The sequence below is a fragment of the Phyllosticta capitalensis genome (genome assembly GCF_038381095.1).
Source record: "Phyllosticta capitalensis strain CBS 128856 chromosome Unknown BKA78scaffold_14, whole genome shotgun sequence".
Classification (NCBI taxonomy): domain Eukaryota; kingdom Fungi; phylum Ascomycota; class Dothideomycetes; order Botryosphaeriales; family Phyllostictaceae; genus Phyllosticta; species Phyllosticta capitalensis.
The window spans coordinates 496,038-510,705 of NW_027117452.1; the positions used below are offsets into that span (position 1 = coordinate 496,038).

General features: G+C 53.7%; 5 protein-coding genes across 5 annotated transcripts; 1 reads left to right on the plus strand and 4 right to left on the minus strand.

Annotated features, from left to right (window-relative positions):
- Positions 1 to 659: 659 nt before the first annotated feature.
- Positions 660 to 3,989, plus strand: BKA78DRAFT_384192 (uncharacterized protein; the record flags this gene model as incomplete). Its single annotated transcript, XM_066893097.1, has 4 exons — positions 660 to 756; positions 801 to 1,640; positions 1,684 to 2,047; positions 2,092 to 3,989. The coding sequence occupies 4 exons, from the start codon at positions 660 to 662 to the stop codon at positions 3,731 to 3,733; spliced, it is 2,943 nt and encodes a 980-aa protein (XP_066738321.1). The 3' UTR covers positions 3,734 to 3,989.
- Positions 3,990 to 5,029: 1,040 nt separating this feature from the next.
- On the minus strand, positions 5,030 to 6,268 carry BKA78DRAFT_357944 (uncharacterized protein; the record flags this gene model as incomplete). The annotated part of the gene is made up of 5 exons (XM_066892328.1): positions 5,030 to 5,271; positions 5,630 to 5,689; positions 5,737 to 5,851; positions 5,994 to 6,155; positions 6,209 to 6,268. 5 exons carry the CDS (start codon positions 6,266 to 6,268, stop codon positions 5,030 to 5,032), a joined length of 639 nt encoding a protein of 212 aa, XP_066738322.1.
- A 2,656-nt stretch (positions 6,269 to 8,924) lies between these two features.
- BKA78DRAFT_300803 (uncharacterized protein) lies at positions 8,925 to 9,434 on the minus strand (the record flags this gene model as incomplete). Its single annotated transcript, XM_066887291.1, has 1 exon — positions 8,925 to 9,434. The coding sequence occupies one exon, from the start codon at positions 9,432 to 9,434 to the stop codon at positions 8,925 to 8,927; it is 510 nt and encodes a 169-aa protein (XP_066738323.1).
- Positions 9,435 to 9,686: 252 nt separating this feature from the next.
- Positions 9,687 to 10,058, minus strand: BKA78DRAFT_300804 (uncharacterized protein; the record flags this gene model as incomplete). The annotated part of the gene is made up of 1 exon (XM_066887292.1): positions 9,687 to 10,058. One exon carries the CDS (start codon positions 10,056 to 10,058, stop codon positions 9,687 to 9,689), a length of 372 nt encoding a protein of 123 aa, XP_066738324.1.
- Positions 10,059 to 12,460: 2,402 nt separating this feature from the next.
- BKA78DRAFT_357946 (uncharacterized protein) lies at positions 12,461 to 13,413 on the minus strand (the record flags this gene model as incomplete). The annotated part of the gene is made up of 3 exons (XM_066892329.1): positions 12,461 to 12,735; positions 12,786 to 13,237; positions 13,298 to 13,413. The coding sequence occupies 3 exons, from the start codon at positions 13,411 to 13,413 to the stop codon at positions 12,461 to 12,463; spliced, it is 843 nt and encodes a 280-aa protein (XP_066738325.1).
- Between the last annotated feature and the right edge of the window lie 1,255 nt (positions 13,414 to 14,668).

Sequence of the window (14,668 nt, forward strand, 5' to 3'; positions counted from 1 at the left end):
CTTGACTATCTCCAACCACGGTGTATCATCAGCGATTGATTTGGAAAGGGCCGGCATAATGGCTTGGGAGATCTGAGGATCGACTGTAATGGAGAGACAACAGAAAAAACGAAAAATCAAGTGTTTACTAGTAGCAATCGAGCAAGGCAATTTTCGCATCCAAATGTATTTTCGCATTCCCCATGGTCGACCTCGTTCCCAATGCAGCTAGCGTGCACAGCCAAGCCGGGTCGGCACGATCCATCTCGTGGCGCGGCGCGTCAAATGATTTACGTATTCGTATCATGAATACGGTCGGCATCCCAAATAGGAATTTTCGGCGCGAAAAAACGCTGATGAGCGCCACGACGAGGCTTTTTGCAGCGCAGAATCAACAAACGGCTCCTTTTGTCAGCGGAGGACGCTCGCCGTGACGCGGTTTTATCTTGCCGTTGTGTATCGTATGTTTGTACTTGTCGGGCGCAGCGTGGATCGACGCGTCTATTAAAGGAACGCCCCCACGAGGTTGTCTTCGCCCCCAGGCATCCATTCATTCAAGAACTTTTGTGTTCCTTTTCAGAGCCTCTGTGGCCAACTTGGCGCTCATCCTTTGCTTCTCTTCCATTCGTTGCTTTTTGCTTATCCTCAGCCTTGCGCTCGTTTGTTTGTCGTGGCCGACCATGGCGGAGAAGAGGGACCATCAACTGCCAAAGGAAGAGGCGCCATACACGCCCGAGGTCGCGACTCGTCTTGTGGATGAAAATACAGACGTCAGAGGTATGTTGTCCCATTTCTTTTCAAGGCGATGCTAACATTTCCAGATGATGGCCGCATTGATCTGGACCTCGACTCTGCGCTCGGCCGCCGACTATCAAGACTGGTCCGCGACCGCGACTCCATCTTCTCAGAGCCGCCGCCGCCATACTGCGAGATTGAAAGAAGAGAATGGAAAATGAAGCTCAACATTGTCATCCAAGTCGTCGGCAGCCGCGGCGATGTCCAGCCCTTCATCGCGCTCGGCAACGAGCTGCAGAAATATGGCCACCGCGTGCGCATCGCAACACACAATGTATTTGACGATTTTGTCCGCAGCCACAATCTCGAATTCTACCCCATCGGCGGCGACCCGGCCGACCTCATGGCCTACATGGTCAAGAACCCCGGCCTCATTCCCAGCATGAAGTCGCTCCGCGCCGGCGACATTGGCCGCAAACGCGCCATGGTGGCCGAGATGCTCGACGGCTGCTGGAAGAGCTGCATCGAGCACGACCCCAAGACAAACATTCCCTTCACTGCCGACGCCATTATCGGAAATCCTCCCAGCTTCGCCCCGGTGCACTGCGCGCAGGCCCTCGGCATCCCTGTCCATCTCATGTTCACCATGCCGTGGACAAACACGCGCGCCTTTCCGCATCCGTTGGCAAATATCAAGAGCAAGGACACGGATAAGAGCTTTGCAAACTACATCTCCTACAGCATCGTCGAGCTCTTGACTTGGCAGGGCTTGGGCGATGTCATCAACAAGTGGCGCGTGTCGATCGACTTGGAGCCGGTCCCCGTCACCGAGGGCCCCAATCTGAACAAGACGCTGCAGATTCCCTTTACTTACTGCTGGTCGCCCGCGCTGGTGCCCAAGCCGGCAGACTGGCAGAGTCATATTGGTACGTTTGCGTTTGCGTGGAAAGGCGTCGCTGACTTGGCTAGATGTGTGTGGATTCTTCTTTCGCGAGCCGCCGTCCTACACGCCCGAGCCGGAGCTTGACGATTTTCTCAGGGCCGGGCCGCCGCCTGTTTACATTGGCTTTGGCAGCATTGTGATTGACGACCCGGAGCGCATGACGGCGCTGCTTCTAGAGGCCGTGCAAGTGGCCGGCGTGCGTGCCATTATTTCTCGTGGATGGAGCAAGCTGGGAGGTGCAAACCAGCCAAACGTCTTTTGGCTGGGAGACTGTCCGCACGAGTGGCTTTTTCAGCATGTAAGTGCCGTGGTGCATCACGGAGGCGCTGGGACGACTGCATGTGGTCTCCTGAATGGAAAGCCGACCACCATTGTCCCATTCTTTGGAGAGTGAGTTTCCACGACCCACAGACTGGCCAAAGCTAACTTTGCAGCCAACCGTTCTGGGGTGACATGGTCGCCGCTGCAGGAGCTGGCCCCCGTCCAATCCCTCACCGTCATCTCGACTCGCAGAACCTCGCCGAAGCCATTGCCTTTTGCCTGACCCCTGAAGCCGCCACCGCCGCCCACGGCATCGCCGTAAAGATGCGCGCAGAGAATGGCGTCAAGAACGCAGTCGACTCTTTCCACGCTAATCTCCCCCTTGAACGCGCCCAGTGCGACCTCCTCCCCGACCGTCCCGCCTTTTGGATCTACAAAAAAGGCAAAAAGCCCATGCGCCTCAGCAAACTGGCCGCCGGTCTGATCGCCTCGCGCCTCGACCTCCCCCGCAAGCACTTTCGCTCGTACTCTCCCCACCAGATTGTCATTGAGAACAAGAGGTGGGATCCCGTGACGGGCACGCACTCGGCCATGTTGGGCACCATGACCGACTTGGTCGAGGACACGGCCGGCATCTTCATCAACCCGGCAAAGGAGTACCGGCGGATCAAGCGGACGAGCTACGACGACGTGCAGTCGTCAAAGACAGGGGGTAGGTCGACGCGACCGACGTCGCCAGCGTCGTCGTTGTCTTCTTTCGACGTGCGTCAGTTGAGGAATATGGAGGGTCTCGATCGCCCGAGCGTTTCTCGTGCCGGCACTTCTACATCTCGACTCTCCCAGCGCTCCAAGCCGCCAGAGTACGACGCCGCCGTGTCGAATGAAAAGAACGACCCCTACTTCTCCCCCTCCCGCGCCTCGCACGGCTCGCAAATCTCGCGCCAACTCACCTCCGTCTCCAGCCTGCGCAGCTCCATCGACACGTCACATTCGGACATTACCCGTCTCGGCGAGGTAGACGACAACTCGCGTCCCAAAACCTCCTCTCACAACAATCACCATGTCCCGAGCCTCGCCCCGCCGTCGTCATCGTGGGACAGGGCCAGCGTCCGCTCGACCGAGACGGCCAAACCCAAACGCCCCAACAAGTCGCTCGCCATGGCCAAGGCGTCGCTCAAGAGCCTGGGCAAGTTCCACGGCCACTTCTTCAAGGGCACGCTGGTCGACATGCCGTCGGCCATGGCGGACGGGCTGCTCGCCATCCCCGGCTACGTGGGCCACACTCCCGCGCTGCCGTCGTCCTCGTCCTCCTCCTCTGCGGCCGGCAACAGTAAAGATATAGGCACGCCCGACAAGAAAAACGGCTTCGCCGCCTTCATCGACGGCCCCGCCACCCACGCCCCCATCACCGACTGGCGCAGCGGCGCCGTGGCGGGCGCCAAAACCTTCGCGTACGGCATGACATCCGGGCTTGCCGACTTCGTCGTGCAGCCGTACCGGGGGGCCAAAGCGGAAGGGTCGTGGGGCGCGGTCAAGGGGGCAGGTCGGGGCATCGTGAGCGGCGTGAGCAAGACGGCGGCCGGCGCGATTGGTCTAGTTGCGTACCCGGGGGCCGGCTTGAGCAAGACGGTGCGCGAGGGCTGGTATGATACGCGCGCGAAGCTGGCGGCGGAGAGGAGGTGGGAGGAGGGCGCGTGGTTGGTGTGGGCGGTGAGGGAGGGGGCGCTGGGGGATGTCAATGTTGGACGCGTCGTCAAGGCGTTTGAGCACTTGCGGAGGGGTGGCGAGTGGTCGCAGTACGACGAGTTGAATTAAGCACACATGGCGCATTGCATCGGGTCTGGCGTCTTGGCTGGAAGCAAAACGGAGGGAGAAACGAAAATAGAGACGGCGAGCTTGCTGGCTCTGGCGCTCGCGAGGATGGGGCTGTTGGGCGGTGTTTGGGTTTCTTCTTCTCCTTCTCCGTTAGATAGATGGTGCCTCGATACCCCTTGGTACAGTACCGTAGAACTTTTCTCGCACTTACCCCTGACCGTCGGGCAGAATGCTCATTTGGGGTGGAGCCCTTCACGTTTGATACAGCCAACGCATCGTCGTGTGAGCGAAACCCCAATCGTCCTTTTGCGAGCCTCACCGACTTCCGAGCCGGCGAACTCGTAGGCGGGAAGTTTTGATCCCATGGCAGGTAGGCTTCTGCCTATGTATTGAATGGCGACGACAAAATTTGGACACGTAGCGATTGGACGACGAGGACCAGACCAATCCCACGCGCGCATGCAGTCTTCCCTAAGTCTGCCTCCGTCACAGATAGGCGCAAACGTCACTTAGCTCACAACGTCTCAAAACCACTTCATTGCAAAGATGATTGAATTGGCTGACTACCAGCGCTCAAATGCGTCGCCCTCCTCTTTTAATGTTCAGGACAAGCGGTCTCATGACCTCACATCACAACTATGCGGCTTGTTTATTAAGGGGGAAGACTGGTTGCCAATTGACATCTAATCCTAGAGTCCAACAAACCCCGTGAGCAGGAAAGCCTCCTAGGGAAGTGTAGTGCATCCTCTCAACTCCTGACCAACGCTTCTATCGCCTTTTCCACCCTTCCCATCCTAGAACCATAAGACATATCCTCCCAGTGATCGGTCAGCTGACCCCTCTCCATTTTAACTTGTGCGCATGTCCTCCTCAACCTCTGTCCTGCTCGCAAATTCTTCCTCTCCCAAGCTCTTATCGATGTGTGCGGTGCAAGTAAGGAAGTCGTGGCCAGTCGCACCGCAGGAACGACATGCGTTGGGCGTCTCTGAAGAGACAAGGATTTCATGCCCGCAGTGCTTCATCTGGTTGGCGAATGCTCGCATGATCGTGTCGAAACGGAGAGCCACCGCCCCTGCAAAAACCCCGAATTCTATTGGTTTGCGCCTGATTTCGAACGCGCCAGAGAACTGGGGAGCAAGCTTCTTAACATGGGCGACAAGGGAGTCTTGCATCCGTCAGTTTGTCACCCAAGTGCCCACAGCCACAGACCAGACAATCGCCGTATCTGGATGGGGATGCCCAGGGGATGGACAATCACCCTAACTACCGCTCCGTTCTTCGCCTGGTAGTTGACCTTTACCAGGCGTGCCTGAGCCGCGTCACGCTACTTAGCGGTAAGGCATCGCAGACTACGGGCTGGTAAATGTCACCCGACACGACCAGGCGATCCAAATCTTTGGCGAGGCGTGCGGTTTGCTCGTAGCAGAAGGTGTACGTGGGCTGGTTGCTTTGGACGATGATGCCAACGGCCTCAGTTGAGCTCCAGATCGGAGGTTCGAAGAAGCCCTCAAAGTCTTGGTTGGGCGTGGCGGTGTGTCCTTCGGAGCCGTCGTCGTGGAGGATGCGGAGCGATTAAAGTTGATGATGGGAGCCCGTAGATGAACATGGGTGAAGTGGACACAGCGTCTTGATGATGGGGTCGGGGAGGATGTCTGTGATGCGATTGTTCCCATCGCCCCTTTTCTTCCTTTGCGTTGTCTACTCTGCTCTAGCAGCCTGGCCTTGACTCTTCCATGGGTTCTGCTATCGGGCTGTGCGTAGCTCGCAATCGTTTTGGTGGGAAGGTAACGTTGATGGATAGGGTACTCGTTGAGTTGAAGGACGGGTGTATTGAGACAGGATCGAGGGTGCGGAGTTTGAAGCCTTTGCTGTGCCTTCGCGATGTCGACAATTTACTGAGATCGCCTTGGAAAAATGGAAGAATCCGTTTACATCCTGTGTCTGGTCCGTCATGGCCTTCGAGGCGTTAGCAGGAAAAGGGTTTTGAAGGTTCAATGGCTTACCGTCTGGGGCTTCGCTTCGTCGGGGCGAGCGGGGAGCAGCAGAAAGTCGGTGACGGGCAATTCGAAAGAAGAGGGAACGCGAGTATGGCGTGTGGAAGCATGGTACCTTCAAGATCTGCCGGCGCGCAAGTCAGATGAAGAGGTCGAGGCGAGAAGGGCGTGTCGGAGAACGGTGCGCGGGTGCGGAGCGACAGCAAGATTCGGCGGTGCGTATGCCAGAAAAGGGAGGATTCGTGTGCATGTAGACTTCAGCTTACCTCATAAGAGCCCTGGTATTTGAATGCGAGTTCCTCCAAGAAGCGCCTGGGCACTTCCCTCTCTGGCTTCCCTGGGAGCCAAACAAGCTTTTTCAGGTGCTTGGAGATTGCAGCGTCCTTCTTCTCACCGAACAAGGAGTGATCATCCCTACACCCTCGATGCTGGTGGTCGTAGTCAGCATGTGCTCTGATGAAAAAGATATTCCAATACTAACCTCAAAGTCCGTCGGCGTTGACGTCGCGCTCGTGCTCTTAAAGGAGCGTGTCAATCTCATGGCGGCGCATGGTAGTGGTGTACTTGATGCCATTCTAACAAGGATTATTGTTGGTATTCAAGTCGGTGTCCTTATCAATGTCGTTGCTGGGCTTTATTCCCACGACTGTATATGGGACATTTTTGCTGCTCGTATACAAATGAAGAGTTTGGTGCTTTCCAGCTACCTTCTGCTCTTGGTTTTTGACTCCAAGGATAATGTGCATGTCGTCTTTGAACTTTTCACCGTTGATGGTTGTCCAGTCGTGCGGCAGGCCTCTACAGTGCGAGTTAGGTCCTGGTTCCTTGAACGTTTCTCCAAGTACATACCAGATGTTGAAGGCCACCACGCACGCCGCTGTCAAACTCGGTAGCTGCGAACCAGTACGCTCTAAGCTCGGCGCAATATACGTATACAGTATACTTGTATATACAGCGTACTCGTCATGGTTCCAGCATTCAACGACCATTAAACCTGGTACTTCTGCTCCAACTCTTTGAATGAGCGCCGAGCCACTTGCTTCTCGGGCTTGTTCGGCCGCCAGACCAGCTTCCGCAGGTGTTTCGAGAATGTGAGTCTGGTGTCTCCTGCGGCTGCGCATAAGGCGAATGTGCCGAACACATCTGGGGAGTCGACAAGTTACAGGCATTTCTCCCAACGAGTCGTCCCTTGTATACTTTGCTCGAGCGTAATGGTGTGCAGAAAGCGGGTGGACATGGTGGTGAGACGGAGACCGAATTCGGTGAAACAGTGTCGTGCTGTTTGGAGGTGCAATTGGGAGTATCCCGAGGGCTGGCTGGACTATATACGAGGGCCTTCTAGGCTCTTTAATACGGCGAAAACGTCTTAGGTCATGGAGTAGAGAAGGTCTTACAATTATTGCTGTTGCTCTAGACGAACGTCTTGACAGTGGCCTAAAAATCCAGCGCGTTCTTGGCGGTGGGCTTTGGGGGTAGATCTGCTTCGCTGCAAGGTATGACAAACAAAGGAGATTGTGCACCTTATATTGAGCCGCTGGCTTCTCATGAGTCCAAACATGCTCTTTGCGGCAAGGTATGACAAACCAAGGAGGCTCTGGACCTTGTACAATGCTTTTGGCTTGTCATGGCCCCAAACAATCTTGACAGTATCGTCTGCCATGGTGATGACCTAGGCACGAGTCAGTACTCCCATGGGGCGGGATTGACCAGGGTGGCTGTACCGACTACCCTTAGAGCTTTTTACCAGGAAGATTGTGATGTTGTGTTGATTTTTAAGGCTGAGAGGAAACGGCATGGTGTTGGAATGGTAACGATAAGTTGATGTTGTGAAAGTAGCTGCGGTACTGTCTACAGGTGGCCTTCCAGGTCCGCGGCGATGATGGAGAAGACCTACGAGACGGCTCAAAGACTGAGTGTTGATTGTTTTCACGGAGGGAGGAGGAACGCAAAGGGAATTCTGAAGTCAAGGTGAGGCTGATGGACATCCTGCTCCATATCTTTATCCGCCGTGAGATTTCTACGAATTGCGAGTTATTGATGGGCGCGGGCAACAGCAGCTGCATGCACGAGGCAGCCGTGCTGCAGCGACCTGGGCGTGCGACTGCCGCTTTGAAACTCGACTGAGCTCCTTGACTGGGTATTAGTCACCTAGTTCTGTCAGCAAATATGGTCGCCGGCACGCTAGAAATTCTGCAGCGATGACTTACTCGAGTTTCTTCTTCCATTGCCTGTCGAAGAAGCCCTTTCGGACAGACACGTGTCTAGGCGCAGGCTGCAAAGCCGGACGAGAACATTCTTCTTGGAAGGGAGAACTCTCAGCCACGGCTTCCGCGCAAGAAAATCTTCTTTTGCTCTGATCAACATGCCCTGCACGTCTCTAAGACGTACACCGTCGGGATTGTGGACTGATGTGGTCATTGGGCTCCTATGGACAAGAACGTATCCTTTGCCCTTGTGTTCACCGACAACGGCACGGTAAACAACTTCAAATTGAGCGAGGACTTGAGCAACGGGAGGCTGCGTGAGCAGTGAGGCCTGCTAGTATAGAGACAGGCTCTGTATGTTGTGGTGGAGCTCATCGAGGAGGTCGAATTCGTCCTTAATCTTCACAATCCGGTATGTTGGTTCGGCTCTGGACAGAGGCTGTGAATATCTCTGAGTGCGGTATAAGCTGAGTAGATTGAGGATTGGAAAGTTCAGGTCTTGCAAGGTCTCCATGGAAGAACGTCTGGTAGCTGTACAGCCCAGAAATTTGCAGGAGCTCCTGCGTCGAGTTGGAGAGAATGACGTCTCAGGTGTGGTCCTCTAAGTCTGGTGGATCGCATTCAATGTAGTCACAGTCATCGTTGTTGATCTCTTGTGTTGCTGAAACACCTTCGGCGTCTGCCTTAAGAATGACGCTGAAAGCATGGAGAAATCGTCAGGACTGCGCTTCTCCCGCCGTAGTGTTGAAGGACAAAGACGAACTGTAGGATTCAAATTAGCAGACGTGGTGGGAATGCAAGCAGACGCCATGGCGGCGACCGTCAGCTGCAATGAAGTACTTACTGACTAATCCAGCGTCAAAGCCTGTTGAAGCGACGCTGATGGTGACCTGTTGAAACGAATGTCACAAAGTCTGGCGAAAACGTGCAGACGACGTGTGCAAGCGTCAAGCCAAGGCCTCTGCGACACAAATTCCGGCTTCGCTCTCATCATCATCCCTTGAATATCTCCAAAGCAATATACGAAATCGAAAGACCCGTCCAGTGCGAGCTCTGGCAGCTGCTGCCATCTACGCAGCCGAAAAGAGCTTGGTAAACTATCTCCAGGCTGATTTGCGCTGAGGCAACAGGAGGCTGGGTGAGGAGTGACTTTTGCCAGTAGGGCTCCAAAGTGTGCAGGGGATGGTGCACTTCATCAAGAAGCTTGAAGTCCTTCTTGCCGGAGATGATGCGGTATGCCCCCTCTGCAGATTGCGCGGCTTCAAACATGACTGGATGAAGGTCAAATGGTCTGGACCAGTCATTGTGCAGCTCGCTCTTGGTGAGATGCCCGTGGAAGAAGGCTTGGTCGCTGAAAATTTCGGAGGTTCTGAGTATCTTTTGTGTTGGGTGAGAAAAACTGACGTCCCAGGAATGTTCCTCATCATCTCCAGGATTGAAGGCAATAGAGTTCACTTCGTCGTTGTTGATCCACTGAGTTGCGGCCATCACTTTGGCTTCCATCTTTTGGATAATGTCAGGAGACGTAAAGACTGCAACAAGTTGAAATCGAAGTCCGTTTTACCCTGCAAACTTTTCACCAAGAGGAGTTGTGAGAGCTATCAAAAAGGAGACACTATATACAAGCTTTATCTGCGGACAGACGTCCTCGGATCTAAGAAATTCTGCCTGCCCCCGCCGCATTCGGAAGACGACAAAAGCAAGTTGGTGTAGGTGGTGATGTGTTGTCCCGAAAGCTTTCACTGATGATGCGCATCACAAGGAATCCTCGTCGCTATCAATTTGCGCACCAAGTCGGAGGATTTCTTGCTCAATTTTACGGACCACGCTTGGGACCGCGAGAACCAGGACGTGCGAGTGGCGGCGACCGATCTCGTCGTTGAGGAGAAGGTCGGCGTGGACATGAAGCCACACGATGGCAGGTCCCATGGGTTCGAGGAACAAGGCGCGTCGAGGGACTCGATACTGGGCTAAGAGGGCATCCACAACGGGCAGCGCGGCTTGCGCCGCCAACATATCATGGTACTCGAGCTCGGCAACGATGAGATACCAGACATCCTCGAAGCCGAGAAACTTCTTGCGGATATCATTGGGTGTTGTTGCGCGTCCAGCGTTGGGTGATGTCATCCCGAATCTTTCCATTACCGAGATGAGGTAAGAGATCAGGCGTTGAAGATGAGCAAAGCTCAAGAGCGGGAGAGATGTCGGGGTGGACTCAGACTTTATAGTTTGCATCTCGTGTAAATCTTTCGCTCTCTCCATGACGTCGGTGTTGAGTGAGGTGTCGCCGGAGAGAGCAATGTTCGGAAGATGGTATTCAGGCTTCGCTGTGAGAGATATCACGACGGGGCTTCCAGCGCTTGTGGTGCGCGGGTCGACTGTGCGGGCGAGCAAATCCGAGTGACCAAGTCGGCAATCAAAGGCTGAGCTGGAGAGCAGAGAACACCTCAGCGGAGAGCGATGATGGAATATTTCAAAGCGCGTTCTGTAACCAGCTCATTGAACGGAAATACCGAGCGTCGCAAATTCCAGTGTTGACTCTGGGCAAAGAATACTGGAGAGAGCCAGGGTCGCGCGATGGTATTGAGGTTTCGCAGGGAGAGATATTCCGACGAAGCTTTAAGCGCGCCGAGATGTACCACGGGGGTAGAGAGTGCAGGCGAGCAAATTTGAAAGACGAAGTCGGTCAACTGCAGCAATCCAAAGCTGAGCTGGAGAGCAGAGTGTGTGTTGACGGAGATAGACAGTAGAGCAGTTCGAAGAGGGTGCCGTGGTGGTTTTGTGAGCGGATCGGAAACCAGTAGGTGTGGTGAACTCGGAGCTGCAGAGGGTTGTGATGGAACGCAAGTATGATAGTCAAGTCCAGTGGCAATCGGAGCCGAGCTTTTCGTAAAGCAGTGGATGGGCGTTTGGCGAGGAGAGCTGAGAAACGATGATCGAGGAAGCCAAAGCTGATGACGAGAAAGGATTTGGGATCGAGGGCAAGCTTCAGTCAATCTGATCAGGGGAGCCGCTGGAGAATGACTTTGCAAGCTTGAGTCGACCTGGTGAGAGAATGACGAAGGAGGATAACGGGAGGATGGATCCAAAAGAGGAGATTGTTGTCGGTGGTGGAACGCAAGCGGAGTGATCGCGGTGTTGTTGTGGTTGCGCGCCGCCGGCCAGCGACACGTCTTTGCAGCCAACCAAGCCACGTGAAAGGTGGCTGGTAGTGCATGGCAAGGCCAGGCACCAGAAAGCGAAAGCAAGAAGTCAGGTCGGACGATGAAGGAAATCGCCTGACAGCCTGGTACTGTGCCCTGCAAGTGTTTGGTCGTTTTAGCACTTTAACTCCATGTACTCTCAGTCCTTCTCGCTGCAGTTCTTTGCAGCGCCCCTTCTTTCTCGTTCGGCAACGCTTCCTAGGTGGACATTTCCCAGGCCGAGCTCGGTCTTGACCTCTAAGACTCTTGTCCCGGGGTTTCTTCTTTTAGTGATGAAATGATCAAGTTGAGTGTGCAACCTCTTGAAATCACGCTACATAAATCTTCTAATGAGCCTTTTCCCAAACACCGGCTCCATCATTGCCCCAAAAATATTGACTGCGAAAAAGGTTGCGGTTGGCATGGTTAAGTAGAAGGAAGGTTCCAATGATTTGGAAATCGATTCCAACATCGTTGACTGGCTGCTAGACAGTGAGACTTCATCGCCGAAAGGCCATCATTTTGCCCGATTTTCGTCTCCTGCTTTAAAAGCAAACGGACAATGCGCATTTCGACTCTTCGAGGAATTTGCAGCCACTCTTTGTTCCTCTAAGACAAGCCCGCCCCCAAGATTTTGCATTGTTTTGTCTACATTGTAGCAAGCCGACATCCATAATTTTCCCCGATTAATGTACAACAGTATGGTAAGTAGGTTCTGACCAAGTGCTGCCGGCACAGTCCAAACAAGTCCAGCAAAGCTGACATCGTTCTTCCATCTTCAGATGTCCTGCTCGTTACAGGTGCGAGGAAGCAGGACTAGTCCTGATAAGCAACGCACGTCAGTGGTTGTAAGCACACATTTGGGCCTACAAAAGTGATGCGGAAGGAGCATTCAATTGCCGCGCCGCATGAGAAGAGAAAGCTCACTCGTGAAAATGTTAGATGAGATGGGACTGGGCGGTAGCATATTTGGATGGCCCTGAAGATGGCGTGGGAGTTCTGTAGGCAAAGGGACAACGCAGATGATTTGGATCGAGTCGACTGATGTGGAAGAACGAGCCTGAGGTGTTTTGATACAGGATAACAACTTGAGAGCCGGCCGAAGGCGGACATGACAGGCGAGCAACGTGATAGGAACTGACTGTGTCGCCTTTTACCCGTCATTCTCCTTCTTGCGCGCGCCATCATATTCATAGTACAAGACTGATTGATGATTTGATTTTCGCGAATGAGCAATCTGTGTTGACTTGTAAGTGTGGTCAATCCAATCGCGTAGACGTTTTGAAGCCAGATAGGCGCACTCACCAATCTTGTCCAAAAGCGCAACCATTGGGAGCGGAATCCATTCTAAGTAGGTGGGATAAGTAAGCGCTCCTGAACGCGGGCAACGTGCTCCTTGTGACGTTTGTCGGCCTCTGCTTTTTGGACTATCCAGTCGTCCTCGGCCTCTTGCTTGGCCTTCCGATCATCGTCTTCGGGTTCGGCCGACCGCCTGCCAACCTCAAGTGTGAGCATAATCGAGATGGATCCGTCCTTCTTGCGCCTTTCCCACTCTCCCGGTCCTAGCACGGGACCTTCGAACTGGTCCGGCTCGACGCTGCCGCGGTCCTTGTGGGATTTGTCTGGGACGGCTTTAGCATCGTCGTCGCCTTTGTCCTCTAGCGGTACGTACTGCAATAAATGTCGTTAAGGGTGATTGTGGATGTCTCGAGGAGTGAATAACGACCCTCGCTCTCAAGATAATGCAGCAGCGCAGTCCGTAGGTTGTTGACGTGAATGCCGTCCGGATTGTGGATGTGGGTGGCGCCACTGGTGATGATGCTAAAGGAAAGGGGGAGAATAGATCGGCGAATGACAAAGATGGTCCGCGTGATTGAATACTTAATGGAAACGTCCGTCGTGGGGGGCTGTGTGAGAAGCGTGCTTTTCCAAAATAGTGGCAACTCTTGCAGTGTGGTTTTGGACCCATTGAGCCTCGTGAAGGTGGTTTTGAGCATGGTCTCCTGACTAGAGTGACTCGGGGCCTCCAGAGTTGTAAAAATCTCCGGGTGCATCTCGAGATCTTTGGTGCTTAGATTCTCGGGTTCCTGCTTGATGAAGTCTCCGTAGAGCCTGGCCTGGAAGCTGTAGAGCTGTGCCGTGCGCAGGAGAGCTTGTAGAGAGTGAGGAAGCACATTCTCCTACGTCTTGTACTCTCCATTCTCAGGATCAAAGGTCGCGAGCGCGGACGCATGCCGTGCAACAGCGTTCAGAATTGAAAGCTGATCCTCATTTTCCCTCACCTTGTCCACATTTGCCATGAGGATATAGCCAAAGAGACGACCGACAGAGTCGTCAAGAATGGCGTCTGGGTGAACGTTGAAGAAGGTTACAGGTGGACCCACAGGCTCAAGGAAGAGCTGTCGACGTTGGAACTTATACTCGCCCAACAGTCGGTCGACAATCGGCAAGACCTTCTGGGCTTTAAGAAGTTCGTTGTGTGATAGATGGTCCAGAATCCCGCGCCATACATCCTGGAAATCGAGGAACGTCTTATGAAGTGGCTTGCTGGTCGTATCTAGAGCATACTTTGCGGGAGGGGTATGGATGAGAAGATAAAGTGGAGCTTGCCTCTTGTAGGAGACTCAGGGAGTCGTCTAGGGATTGGTGGTGCTATCCTGGCCTCGAAAATAGCAGCGATATCGTAATCAGTTGCGTCTTCGTTCGGAGGTGGAAGAGGAACAAGTAGTAGAAAGGGGGAGGTGGGCTGTCCTTCCGCACCAAACATCCTCCTCCGCCCTTAGGAACTTTGGGATAGTCCAAGCTCGTCTGAAGCTCAGTTTTAGCGAGATTTCCCTGGAAGAATTCTGGACGCTGAAGAACCTATATCTGCGTAAGAGCTCTCAGATGGATTGAAAAGGGCTAAAGTCTGAATGTCAACTCATTGTCTTCGATCTGACTATTGGAAGGCGAGCCGACTCGCTTCTTGCGCTCATCCTCTGACATCGTGTCGAGCCAATCAAATAGTCTGCGTCTTGTAAATGTTTTGGCACTTAGTAGCTACTTTGGACATGCGACACTATTTTGGACGGCTGTGGAGAATCTTTTTACAATCGCTCTCGATCGGCTAATTATATACTGACTGTTGAAGAAGCGTGACCGGAGCTCCCACCATTCTGATTTCGGGAGATCCAATGGCAACGACGTGCTCAACCAATGACCCATGCATTAGAACCTCCGATAGTCAATTTCTTCCCTCAAGGCGTGACCTCGTACTCAAACAGATCCAAAGTGTTGACATACAGAAAAGAAGAAGGCTCCTATCGCCGATCGCCGCAGGAGAGGCAGTTTCATCCTCGAATGTTCCGTTGTTTGTAGCTGGAGGGAATTCGGGTCGGATGTTACAAGTAGTGGCTGTCGATGTTCGCGAGCACCTTTTGTTCCTGGAGTCCAATCGGCGGCGACGGAATCCAATGGGCAAACCCGTTACATCAGCGTCAAAGAGGGGTTCAAAGAGTGAGGGAGAACAGCTTGTGGATGCTTCAAAATGATACAAGCACACAAGCCAACCAATGA